This window comes from Nomascus leucogenys, chromosome 6, assembly GCF_006542625.1.
Source record: "Nomascus leucogenys isolate Asia chromosome 6, Asia_NLE_v1, whole genome shotgun sequence".
NCBI classification, from domain to species: Eukaryota; Metazoa; Chordata; class Mammalia; order Primates; family Hylobatidae; genus Nomascus; species Nomascus leucogenys.
In genome coordinates this window covers 52,845,911-52,858,647 of record NC_044386.1, presented here as the reverse complement: position 1 = coordinate 52,858,647, position 12,737 = coordinate 52,845,911, and the positions used below count along the sequence as shown (strand labels likewise).

General features: G+C 37.7%; 1 protein-coding gene across 1 annotated transcript in view; it reads right to left on the bottom strand.

Annotated features, from left to right (window-relative positions):
• FBN1 (fibrillin 1) overlaps nt 1-12,737 on the bottom strand; it is a 238,356-nt gene that overhangs the window by 101,564 nt on the left and 124,055 nt on the right. Inside the window, exons 10-15 of the mRNA XM_030814124.1 lie at nt 12,183-12,341; nt 7,716-7,895; nt 6,921-7,061; nt 5,075-5,194; nt 1,593-1,718; nt 129-251 (exon numbers count right to left, since the gene is read on the bottom strand). Coding sequence (XP_030669984.1) covers nt 129-251; nt 1,593-1,718; nt 5,075-5,194; nt 6,921-7,061; nt 7,716-7,895; nt 12,183-12,341 — 849 coding nt within the window. The remainder of the gene's footprint in view (nt 1-128; nt 252-1,592; nt 1,719-5,074; nt 5,195-6,920; nt 7,062-7,715; nt 7,896-12,182; nt 12,342-12,737) is intronic.

Here is a 12,737-nt window from a genome sequence, read left to right as displayed (position 1 = left end):
GGTTTCCCAAACCAAAATTCAAGGTACTTTAAGTGGGGAGAATCAGTAAAGAAAGGTGGTACCTCTAAACAACATAAAGAGGAGAAAAGGCAGGTGAAGAACATGATCTAGGGTTTTACAGCACAAACCTTTGCAAAAACGTCCATCTGATGCCAGCTGGAATCCAGGTTTGCAAATACATTTAAAACTGCCATCTTCATTGATACACATTCCATTAAGGCACATGTTCCTTATGCTGCATTCATCCATATCTGAAAATACAAAACATATATTTTCTTATGACCAGAAGAGTAAGCTTACGAAGGAAACCAATCTGGATGAAAATAATTCTGTTTCTTCATATTTCTTTCTTTTTGTTATTATAACCTAAGGCTAATTTTCATCCAAAAAAGATCACCTAAGGAAGGAGAAGATGGGACATATGAAATACATATCTCAAGTTCTTGAGTTTTGGCATGTGCATGCAAACTCTAGGGCTAGATGTATAGGTATATCTATTTATAAAATATATAAAATTTGATTCCATAGAAGTTATCAGAGTCCTTTTTAGGAATAATAGTTTAATAGTTTACAAACTGAAAAATGTGCTAATAGCCTAGTGGGTATATTTATTTCACAGATTCATATTACTTCTAATGCTCTGAATATGAAAATAAGTCAAAACTAAGATTAGTGGAATCTGAAATGTATTTAGGCTACATCCTAATTCTTTTAAAGATGAAAACCAGAAGATAACTTGTAGTTTGAAGCAATTTTAAATAGGGGCAGGTAAAAAGTGGACTTTTAAAATACATGGCTCAACTATGGATTATAGCTGCGCCAGTGAACCTTTAAGATCCCTTAAACATTGGGGATGGTTCTTTAAATTCATCACTATGTTATTTTATTTGATATTAAAGCTGTCTTGGGAGGCACTTGCTCTTTTAGACACAGTGTTTTCACTTACAGGCTTTAGAAAGACCCAAGTAATTTACTATATATACGTATTTTAGATACGTATAATATATATATATTTTAGACATATATAATGTATTTTAAATGTATATTATTTATATTTAAACATGCATTTTATGAATATCATCTATATATTACATTTAGAAATACATATATACATAATATATATACACATATATTACATACATAGAAAATATATATAATATGTATTTTACATTATATCTATTTTAGATATATATTTCAGATACCGATTAGTAGCATTTTATTACTAGGCAGACACTTTAAACAAAAAAATTATAAACGGCTAGATAATACATGGACTTAGGTGTGTCTTATTTTTAAAAAATGTACAAATTCTGATTGTATAAAATTAGGAAGTATGAAATTGTGCCACAAAAGTTTCATAACACCAGGGATCTTTAAATGGCAAGCTCTCCTAGCATATTAAAATGTTATTTGATTCACACAAATGTAAATTAAGAAATGAATATTGTGGAAAATTAGGCTTCCTTCCCAGATAAAATATATAAAACATTTTTGATACTTTGACATTTCACTCATTATTTGGTCTTGTTAAAGACCCCTGATATTGAAACTGCAATGGACGGAGAGGACTAACATTAGTATACTATTATTACCTTCACAGTTCTTCCCATCTCGTGTAACGTGAAAGCCCGCATTACACACGCAATGAAAACTGCCATCTGTGTTGATGCAGCGTCCATTATTGCAGATCCGGCCATTCTGTAAACACTCATCGATGTCTAAAATCAAAGTTTAAAAAGAAGAAATAGCTTTATTTAGGGGAGTTAAAATTATTTTACTTCCCCCTCCCTCCATTTGCAAACTCACGATCTTAGCTTTTGGTTTTAATTACTTAATAATATTCTCCAACATAAATTGGTGATCAAATAATGTGACATTTAGGGTTATCAGAGTTGAAAAGACATGATAAAAAACCTGTATAATTGCATTAGATGTAACTCTAATTTCTAGTAAGACTCCTTAAATCTGAAGTCTGTAAACAAAATAGATTCTTCTTCACCATTTTCCAAGCACATCTATTTAACCAGTATAAATCATTATTTATACTGAAATTTGGCTGGCATCTTTAAACACATAATTTTAAAAGACATATTTTATAGCTATCTCAGAACAATACAACACATGCTATTTTTTTAAACAGTCACCTTAACTCTGCCTGAAAACCATCAGTCACATCCCTAAAATGTCCATCTTCCTTATGGCAATTCTGGTTTACGTGCAGGGTTATTGCTGATAGATTCTTAGTCTTTTAAAAAACAACTTTATGAGTATTCTATCAACCAAATAAAATATTGATTCTGTGAGGGTATTTTTCCTTTTTTTCTATTGTGGTTAATATTATGCCAAGGTACACAATACAGCTTGACACGGAAGTGTTAAAATAACAATAACTCAAACAACCTGTATCTGATTTCTCCCTTAAAGATTAACAATCTACCCAAAGTGGATAGCACGGTACCCTGGATTATCTGTTTCTCTCAGTTTCTAGAAGCTACAAACCTGGATAAACATCAAAGAGGATGAACACAAACCTCGTTGTCTACACAGGCACACAATCACTTCCAGGGCTTATTCCCAGAAGACAGGGACCAAGAAACTATGTGAAGTTGGATGGGAGCATTCCTATCTATGCAGAGTTGAGGTCACATTTGTCTGAGTATAAGTGCCCTAAATATCCCCTGAACAATGAGCACGTGCGTTGATGGCACGTCAGTTACTCTGACTGTTTACCCTGCGTCTGCATGGTGTCTTGTGGTTGGCCCTCAGATGCACTTTCTTTCTGGGCAGATCCTGCAGTGGTTTCCACACAAGTCATTGGACGAGCTGAGGCAGTCTGGGCTTTTCTTCTGTCTGATCTTTGTGCCAACAACCTATGATCTTTTTCTCTCTCGTTTATTTCTTAATCCTTGCTAAAAATCAGACTTGCTCCACACTCCAAAAAAATGGTAAAAACCACATATTCTTGAGCAGACTTTTTTTTTTAAGGATCCTATAATTTTTTGAGGCCCAAGGTTAAAATAAACAAGATAAAGAGCTCATCTTTTTCTCTCCTCCTCGATTTCAGAATGGCATGGGGTTCCCCATTGCCTCAAATTTAAAGCTTGCCATTCAAAGTTCTCCTCTACTGTGTTTCTGCCCATCCTTCTGTCCCCTTCTATTCGGCCCCTCACATACTTCCCAGCTATGTGCACAGCCTTTTGGACCATTCTGTGGCAACTTTCATCCACAAAATAATGTGAGCACATTCTCAACTTATTTTCAGGATAACCTTAGCGCTAGCTCTTAAAGAAGTCAGTACTTGAAGTATTCAGGTCATCCTCAGTCTCCAATACTCAGTCTCAGATTGATAACAACCACATACATGCATTTATACTGGCTGGTCCTTGCCCCAGCTGAGTGCTCTCAATAACCACTTCACTTTGCTTATTTAACAGTGCAGTCTCTGGACATTAATTTCATTTTATTTTCTATTATTGCAAAATGCCTAGTATGCTATTTGTACATGTTAATTATTTTAAACAACAGTCATAATATTAAGAAGGTTCTCAACTCACTTACATGTTCAACCTATCCATATTTATAATTAATTAATAGAAATGTTCGCGAGTTCAAAGGCCTTGTTCCAGTTTTTCTGCTTAAAACGGTCATTTATATGTAGTGCACTAAAATACACTGATGGCAAGAAATCTCTATGTGAGAACAAAACTCAAAAATTTTGAAGCCAGTTCACTGATAAAAATTAAAACTTCTATATGTCTTCAACTCATGAAGAGCTTTTGCTAAAAGAGGCAAATAAAATTAACTCTTGTCAATGGCTACTAATTTTCTAAACTGATACAAACCTCGCTATCTTTTATTTAACTTTTAAAAAACTTTTGAGTTCAGGGATACATGTGCAGGTTTGTTAAACAGGTAAACTTCTGTCATGGGGGTTTGTTGTACAGATTATTTCATTACCCAGGTATTAAGCCTAGTACCCACTGGTTATTTTTCCTGATCCTCTCCCTCCTCTAACCCTCCACCCTCCAATAGGCCCCGGTGTGTGTTGGTCCCTTCTATGTGTCCATGTGTCACCATTTAGCTCCCACTTAAAAGTGAGAACATGTGGTATTTGGTTTACTGTTCCTATGTTAGCTTACTAAGTATAATGACCTCCAGCTCCATCCATGTCCCTGCAAAGGACATGATCTCATTCTTTTTTATGGCTGCATAATATTCCATGGTGTACATGTACTACATTTTCTTTATCCAGTCTATCATTGATGGGCCCCCTATTTAACTTGAACAGAGTATTTGCCCGTTTTTTTTTCTGTCTTTACTGCATTAATGATACAGTTCATTTTGTGCTTAATTTAGACATAGAGATGGAGATAGATGTTTGGGCTCCCTGGCAGTGATCATTGTATCTTACTTATTTCTGTTTTAGAAACTTAGTATATAAAAGTCATTTAATAAAAGGCATATTGGGTGGCTTAATAAACTAGTTAATAAACCTGATGGGAAATTTTTTATGAGGGGACATTTATAGCAGTGCTTCTCAAACTTCAGTTTACATACAGATTGCTGGGGGATCTTGTGAAAATATAGATTCTGCAACAGTATGTCTGTGGTGGAACCTGAGATTCTGTCTTTCCAAGCAGCTCTAGGTGATGCTGCTGCTGACCACAGTAAAAAGCAGCAAGGGCTTAGAGTGACATCCTTATCTTTTAGAACTTTCCATTAAGAAATTAATTGCACATAATTTCAACTGGAATTTTCCTCAGTTGCTGTGTCACAAAGGACAATCCCACTCTCTACTTCTCAGATGAAAACTTAAAAGACAATAATAGTGACGAGACAACAGTACTGAAAATAAGATTTTCCTTCAGGCACAGAAGCATCTTATAAAATAACTTAAATGCTTGCCAGATTTTGTGACACTGTCTTTCAGAATGACAATAGGTGGAACTAAGTTCAAAAACGCCATGAGACTATATTAGTCTCTTCCGGCATGGGTTATTTAAACTCCATGGAACTCCTTTGAAGCCAACCACCAGTTAGCATATATGTCCCACATTCCACGCCAGGGCCATACCTCGGCATTCTGTCCGCGTGAGTGTGCTCTGATATCCAGCTCGGCACTGACAGGTATACGAACCCTGGTTGTTAATACACTCACCACCAGCACAGGGGTTTTTCTCACATTCATCAACATCTGCAAAGCACAATGTATTTCAGTGCAAAATTACATAGCAATACCTCATAATTCTAAGACTTTCTGGGTTCCTTTTATACATATAAAACATTTTCCTTTAGAGAAATAAATAACACAATAAAAGGATCTTTTTTCTTTCCAGTACAATATGTCATTAGCCATTTGAAGACTGGTTGAGCAGTTAAAGTGTATTATTTTCATGTGTCATTTTGCAGAGAAAAATTCCAAACATGTAGCAACTCAACAATCTGATCTAATAAACATTTTCTCTTCCTTGAGTTTGATCTAAGAGAACCAAACAGGCTAACATTTCAGAAGTGGCTTCTGGATAGGATTCCAAGTATCTCTTGAAGCTCTATTTTTTTCCAATAAAAAGAAGGTCTAACCATATCCAAGCACTCCCTGCTGAGTTCCACTAAAATGTTAGAACAAAACATGAAGCAACTGTTGTTTAAAGGGCAGTTCTCAATCACCATAGAGTCTCCCCCATCCCCAGATGTGTTCAATAAGCAGGCTCACACTAGTTTTGCAGTCACTTAGAATTATCAGTACATTTAGAGATAAACTGGTTTATATGACCCTACTTGTAAACAAGAGGAAGCTAAAATTTAGCAAAGATAACCCACTTGTCCACATGCTTCTTAGTGCCAGATACAGATCTGACCTCACATTTCCCAACCCTGAGTTAGATGTTCCCACTTCTACTCAGCTCTGGATGACCTCTAGAAGGGGTGTTCATATCATCAGGAAATTAAATAGTTTGGGAAAGTAAGAACTAATCATTTCTGACCAATCATAAATTTATAATTGTAAAATTAGAATTCATAACAGAAGTAAGAGGTGAACTTCTTTTAAAAACAAGTTGATAGGAGCTGAGTGTTCTTATCCAATCCAACAAATTGATTATTCTCTCATTACATTTCCTCCCTTCACCAGCTTAAATGCCTCATCAGCAATTTAAACTTTCTTTCTTCCATTTAAAATAACTAGTCTAAGAGATCTGGTAAGCTACACATTTAGACTAGTATAATGTGCAAAATTCCATAATTTGGGGATATTTTTAATGTTTTCTTTTAATGGTTAGGCTTTTGGTAGGGTATCTTAAATTGGAGTTACCAGAAATGAATTGAGTATCTTTTACAATGAAAGTTAAAAGTAACTTTAACAGGCAGAATAATGACCTCCCAAATATGTTCATGTCCTAATTCCCAGAACCTATGGATATGTTATATAGCTAGCAAAGGGGAATTAAAGTTGTAGATGGAATTAAGGTTGCTAATCAGTGATCTTGAGATGGAGAACCTCCTGGATTATACAGGTGACCAAATGCAGTCACAAATATCCTTAAATGTGGAAGAGGGAATTGCAAGAGAGAGCCAGAGAGAGAGAGAGAGAGAGATTTGAAGATGCACAACTGCTGGCTTTGAAAATGGAGGACGGGGTCATGAGCTAAGGACGCAGGCAGCTGCTAGTAGCTGAAAAAGGCAAGGAGATGGATTCCTCCCAAGAGCCACCAAAAGGAAGACAGCCCTCCCAAAACCTGGATGTTAGCCCAGTAAGACTTCTGTTGGACTACTAACCTACAGAGCTGGAAGATAATATAAATTTGTATTGTATTAAGCCACCAAGTTTGGGGTAAGTTGTTACAGCAGCAATAGAAAACCAGTAGAGTCAAGGAACAGAATTGCAACAGACCCTCGGTGCCAACCTAGGATGGATCACGTACCAATACACTCCCCACGGAGGTCCAGCTGGAACCCTTTGTTGCACTCACACCGGTAACTCCCAGGAGTTGGAATGCAGCGTCCATTTTGACAGAGATAGCGGACCAACTGGCAGTAATCAGTAACGTTTACAGGCAGCACTCCTAGAAGAACATTAAGCCCCATTAAAATTATTTTAACTATGGTACCTTTCATCAGTACTTAATCTGACAATAATGAACAAGATGTTGAATCAGAAAGGAAAGACGATACTCTTTGGGCAAAGGTCGTCTGGTGACAACAGAGCATATTTCCACCCTGCCAACAGGGATCACATTGCACTGTGAACACAGGGGAGCTCACAACCCAGCTGCAGCCTGCTTTTCCCTGCCCTCTTCACCACCTCACTCTCAACCCTCTAGTTTGCAGAAATAACAAAGGCAGAGAGATATTGGTATTGAACTACTTATAAAACTGCCTTGCAAGCTCTATAACCTAAAGTATAATTTTATACCTCCTCTATTAATCCTTTCTGTGAATCAGATTTAACTATCGCCCATAACTCTCCCATAGTTGCCTGAAAACACCAATAACAAAAAGACATTAATCTCTGGAGAATAGGAAGCCTCCCGTTTTTCTCTACGCAATAGGAAAATTGAGATATATAGACGATATAGATATAGATAACATCATGTAAACCAAAAATTAATATAACAATTTATAAACTTATTTAATGACTAAAGCAGCATAAATAAATAATAAAAAATGTTAACTTGAACAATGCAAGAATAATAACTAGATGATTTTTGAATTCTTACTTGGTGGTTCCCGAGATGGATACGGATATTCCACTGGTGGTCGAGGGACCGGAATTTGAGGTACAGGAGGAAAGCCAGGAGGAACAGGGACAACTGGAGGAATGGGGCCAAGGGGTGGGGGAGGATATTCTGGTCTCCCAGGAATTACCACAGGAACAGAGCACAGCTTGTTGAAATCCTCTGGAAAAACACAACAAAACAAAACACAACAGCTGAGCTGTAGCTTATGATCATAGGCCCATAGAAGTCATCCTTATTTTTTTAAAGATATTTTTGAATAAAATTGATCCTCAAAATTCACAGGTCAATTGGAGAAAAGAAAAAGAACCAACTGACTGGATTCCCATTTTTAATACCTGCAGCAGCAACCACTCCGGAACAATAATTCAAATCCAAAACCATGTTCCTCCCAAAACCTCAGAGTCTTTATCTGTATCAAAATTCACCTCATGGAAAACATAAAAGTACTACTTTCTCCATCCAAGCCCACCTGTGGATCCCACAGGGCTCTACAGAATACATTAAAAAGTTTGGATTTTACTTTATGCGCAGTGCAAAACCACTGCATGTCTTCAACAGGGGTGGGACATGATCAGATGACCATTTTCAGAAGATCATGCTTACAATTACAACATGCGAAGAACATTACTGCAGAGAGGCAAGGCTGTTGCAGAAGACCAAGGGGGAGATGACGATGTCTGGATGGGGGAGGCAGTGACTGAATCGGACAGAAGTGGACAAATCTGAAGCACATTTTAGAGACAAATGTATAGCGCTCAGTGAAGTACGTTTTTGAGATAAATGTATAGTGCTCAGTGAAGTAGTAAGTGTCAGAGCTCAGGAGACAAGAAGTCAAGAATGACTCCTAGCTTTCTGGTTGAGCAATTGGGTGAATGTTGGTGCCCTTGCCTGGATGGGAAAAATCATGGTGGTAGCAGGTTTGGTGGGTAGAAACCAAGTTCCATTTTGAACATATGAGTTTTGAGATATCAGATATCCAAGTGGAGCTATCACTTCGCAGTTGTAAGACAGTGTGAAGCTTAGAGGAATCAAGGCTAGACGTGAGTTTCAGAGTCATCAGTACAGAGAGGTGATATTCGAAGCCATGGGGATGGATGAGCTCATGTAAGAGCGGTGTGGAAGGGGAAGAGAGGGGAGTACAAAGACAGAACCCTGAAGAATACTGATTCGTAAAAGAAAGCGTATCAATGAAGAAGTGGCCCATAAGGGAGGAGAAATACCAAGGGGTGGCGGGTCTGGTATGAATGCTGCATAGTGACCCTCTGAATGAGGACATCCTGACTTCATCATCTGCTTCCCTATGATTCTACATTTTTAGGATGATTACTGTTTTTCACAGCGTCAGGTCTTTATCAAATAAATCATCTTTAGGTTTCAACCCATTTGTTCTGGGCTTCCAAAAAGGTGTTTTTAAGCAGTATCCAGGTTTCCAAGGATGTATTTATTTTATTCATTTTCATGTTGCCTACAAATAGCCATGTTTTATCATAGTTGCCTTCTATAAGTAACCTATGTGACTTTTAAATTTCATTTTTTCCTCTCTGCTAGGATGTTGGTAATTTTATTTTCACAGTTGTACAGTGATTTTCTCATGGATAACTTCTATGCTAGTTTCAGCCATTAACAGAAATTAGACTAATATTTTTCTTTTCCTTACAGACTAAAATTTAACTTATTTTCAGACAGTAATAGGTCTTACTGAAATGCATTCATATTTCAACCTCACGGGACATTCTGCCAATTTACATGAGGATAAATATGAAAGTACTGTTGGTACTTTCTGGTCTGTTTCTAAAATTTCTTCATTCATATTTGACATTTCCAGCTCAGGTCAAGTCTGTGTTTCCAGAGAATTCTCTTACAGTATTTTAATTACGATTTAACTGGAATTTCAAATTACAGAGATACTGACGTACTTGAATGTATTTGTAAAGGAATTCTATGCTGTTCATGCTTCCCTGACTCAGGATGTCACAATCCTGTTTGTCAACCAACAGTGATTCTTCCTATAGATTTATCATCTCTACGTGCCACATCCATCATTCCCTGGGAACCTGCTCTCACCAAATTCCCACCACTAAGACTATGTAGTCTTTGAAGTCAGGGATCATCTCTAACTCATGACTAGTTCCCACTCTCAGCCTTGCCCTGCAAATTGCACATAACAGGAATTCATTAACTATGTGTTAATTTAATTAAATGACAGTTATATTAAGGAACTCACTTTGCTTCCAAGCATTTGTAGGTACCAATTCAGCCTTTCTTTTTAAGACTTTTTGAATTTATATGAAAGAAATTGAATAGCTTATCAGCATTTCTGCTAATTAGGTTGGTATTTTACTTTAAGAATGCCATTAAATTCATCTTAACCTCTCTAGGAAAGTGTATCAGACTGAATCCTCTATTTCTTCCTATTTTTTACAGATTAGTAATCTTCTCATTGCCCCTTTACATTCAGGATCAGCAATGTGGGGCTAATTTTGTTAAGCTGATGTCCATCTTTCCTATTTCCACTTAACCCAAGATGATGCTGATTTATTTTTCAAAGAATGAAAAGCTGGCCAATCTAAAATCCTTCCTGCATCACTCTCTGTAAGAGCCCAGATCTCTGTAGCACTGGTACTGGAACATTTGGAGAAACAAAAACCTACCTGCAAGTTATTTTGCTCTATAAATCTGTTTTGCCCAAGGCCTCTCAGGGCTGTGCATCTCTCAGTGGTATATCTGGGAGGACAGCTCCCTGTAAAGCCACACACAAGAACCTGGTCTTCTGCTCCAACTGTCCCAAAGTAGGTCTTCCTGCAGACACCTAAACCTGCTCTAGTTCTCTTCTCTATTCAAAGCCTCAACATAGGAAGGAATCCACATCAAAGCTGCTGATTCCTACGTTAACATATGCATTTTAAAAGCCATTCTCCTGGCACCTAAGCCTTGTCTTAGTAGAAAGTCATGTGCTTCTAAACAGTGATCTACTAAATGGTCCCCTACTGTACTCAGGAAGGTAAACTTCATCTATGTATTTATTTATGTATTATTATTTTAATTGACAAGTAAAAATTGTATATATTCCTTGTGCACAATGTGATGTTTTGAAATATGCTCAATTGGTGGGAAAGATGTTGCCTAATAAGTTGCTCTCTCTATTTGAATGCCTCCTATACGCAAGATTTTGCTAAATACTGTGGAAGTGTAAAAAGCATGAGAAATACGAGACTACAATAATGAATGAGATTTCCTACTGAGATTGATCAACCAGTAAAAGAGCAAGATGTGAACACACATATGGGACTTATGCCATAGTGATAGTACCAGCCAGAACCACGGGAGCACAAGGAAGAAGGGAGCACTTCCAGCTGTGGCTACCTCGGGACATTCATGGATTAGGTCATGTTTGAGCAGATCCTTAATAAGACAAGAGGATATATAACATGCAAGGATGGCAGGAGTAGGGAGAAAGAGCCTCAACTGGCAAGAAGTTTTAGAAAAAAAACCAATTTGAATTTAGAAATGCTCAGATTGGGTGCAATGAAAACTCAATCATATAATTTAAACTACTATAAAGAACAAGAATTAAAAAGATGAACTGGGATTAGATTTGGGGACTCTAAATGCTGTGCTAAGTAGCAAATGTTCTTTGCAAGAAATGGAGTGAACTGGCCACTATATATTGCCTGAGTTCATCCTGGGGAAATATTTTTGGACATCTTTCTGGACTAACGAAAGTGTGCTGTATTTATGTATTTGTTTAGTTATGAATTTTTAAACTAACGAATAAAAATAGTATGCATTCATTGTGTACAACATGGTGTTTCGAAATAGGCTCAATTAGTCGAAAGGTGTCTCCTTTTTCTCCCCTAGACACAATTTTTCAAACTGAACTTCACTGACTCATACTTTGGGAAAGGTACATGGCAATGGTGGATTTCAGACACTAGTTAGGAGACTACTGGAACAGCCCAGACTACAGAAAATATGCTTCCAATGGAAATAAAAAAATGGACAGATAAAAGAGATACTGTGAAGGAAAAAAAAAATAAGCAGGACTTAGCAGGAAGGAAAGAGTCCAATGTTAGGAAAAAGGAAATGTGTCTCCTGAACAACTTACCTGAAATATTCTGAAAGCTGAGTTTTACTCTGCTGAGCTTTTGAGTACTACATGAGAGCCATTAAGTACTAAAATGAGAATAAGTACTTCCCCAAAAGGTTTCTGTTTAGTAGTAATAAGCCAGCTAAGTAAAAAGCAGTACCTGAAAACAGCACTTTTTGTACAGACCCCTTTTTTTTCTGTGTGCATTTTCTAGGGAAATTTCCCTGGACGTCATCTCTTGTATTTCCTGGAGTCTACTCATTTTCCCAGGTTTCCATTACATCTGCATCATGCACATTGCCACTGGGCTTGTGAGGGCTGGGACGGGATATTCTGCAGATAACTGGAAGGGCTCTTACCGGTTGCTCTGATGGGACACATCTCAGGGGCGACAGTGACCCCTGGAGACCAGCATCGGCCAGCATCACAGCAGCACTGCATTTTGGTTATGGACTGTGGCAGCTGGTTAGAGCAGCGCCCGTTTGTCAGAGCTGTGTAACAGTATCCTGGGCGAACATCTGAGGACAAAGAAACACATACACACACACACACACACATCACTGAGATCAGACTTGTAACAACACTCCCCTGCCCCAGCAGCTCCATACTTCACACTTGGGCTACGGCAGGATTAACTCACACCTCTGCCCCCCCGGAAGGGAAGCTGCAAGCGCTGCACAGGAACAGTGCTCAGTCAGAAATCCCTGGTCTCACACCTTTTGCCCCCGTGTGCTGGTGCACTTGGCTGAAGTCCCACATTACATACCCAAGGTGGGAACGAACGATTAAAACCATGTGTGCCATAGGAAAAGAGAGACTAAGAAAATCACTAGCAGTGACAGTTAATTATTTATAAAGACATGTCTCTATGCTGAAGAGAGACTGGTTTCAAACTGCTTAATTCGAGCCATTTT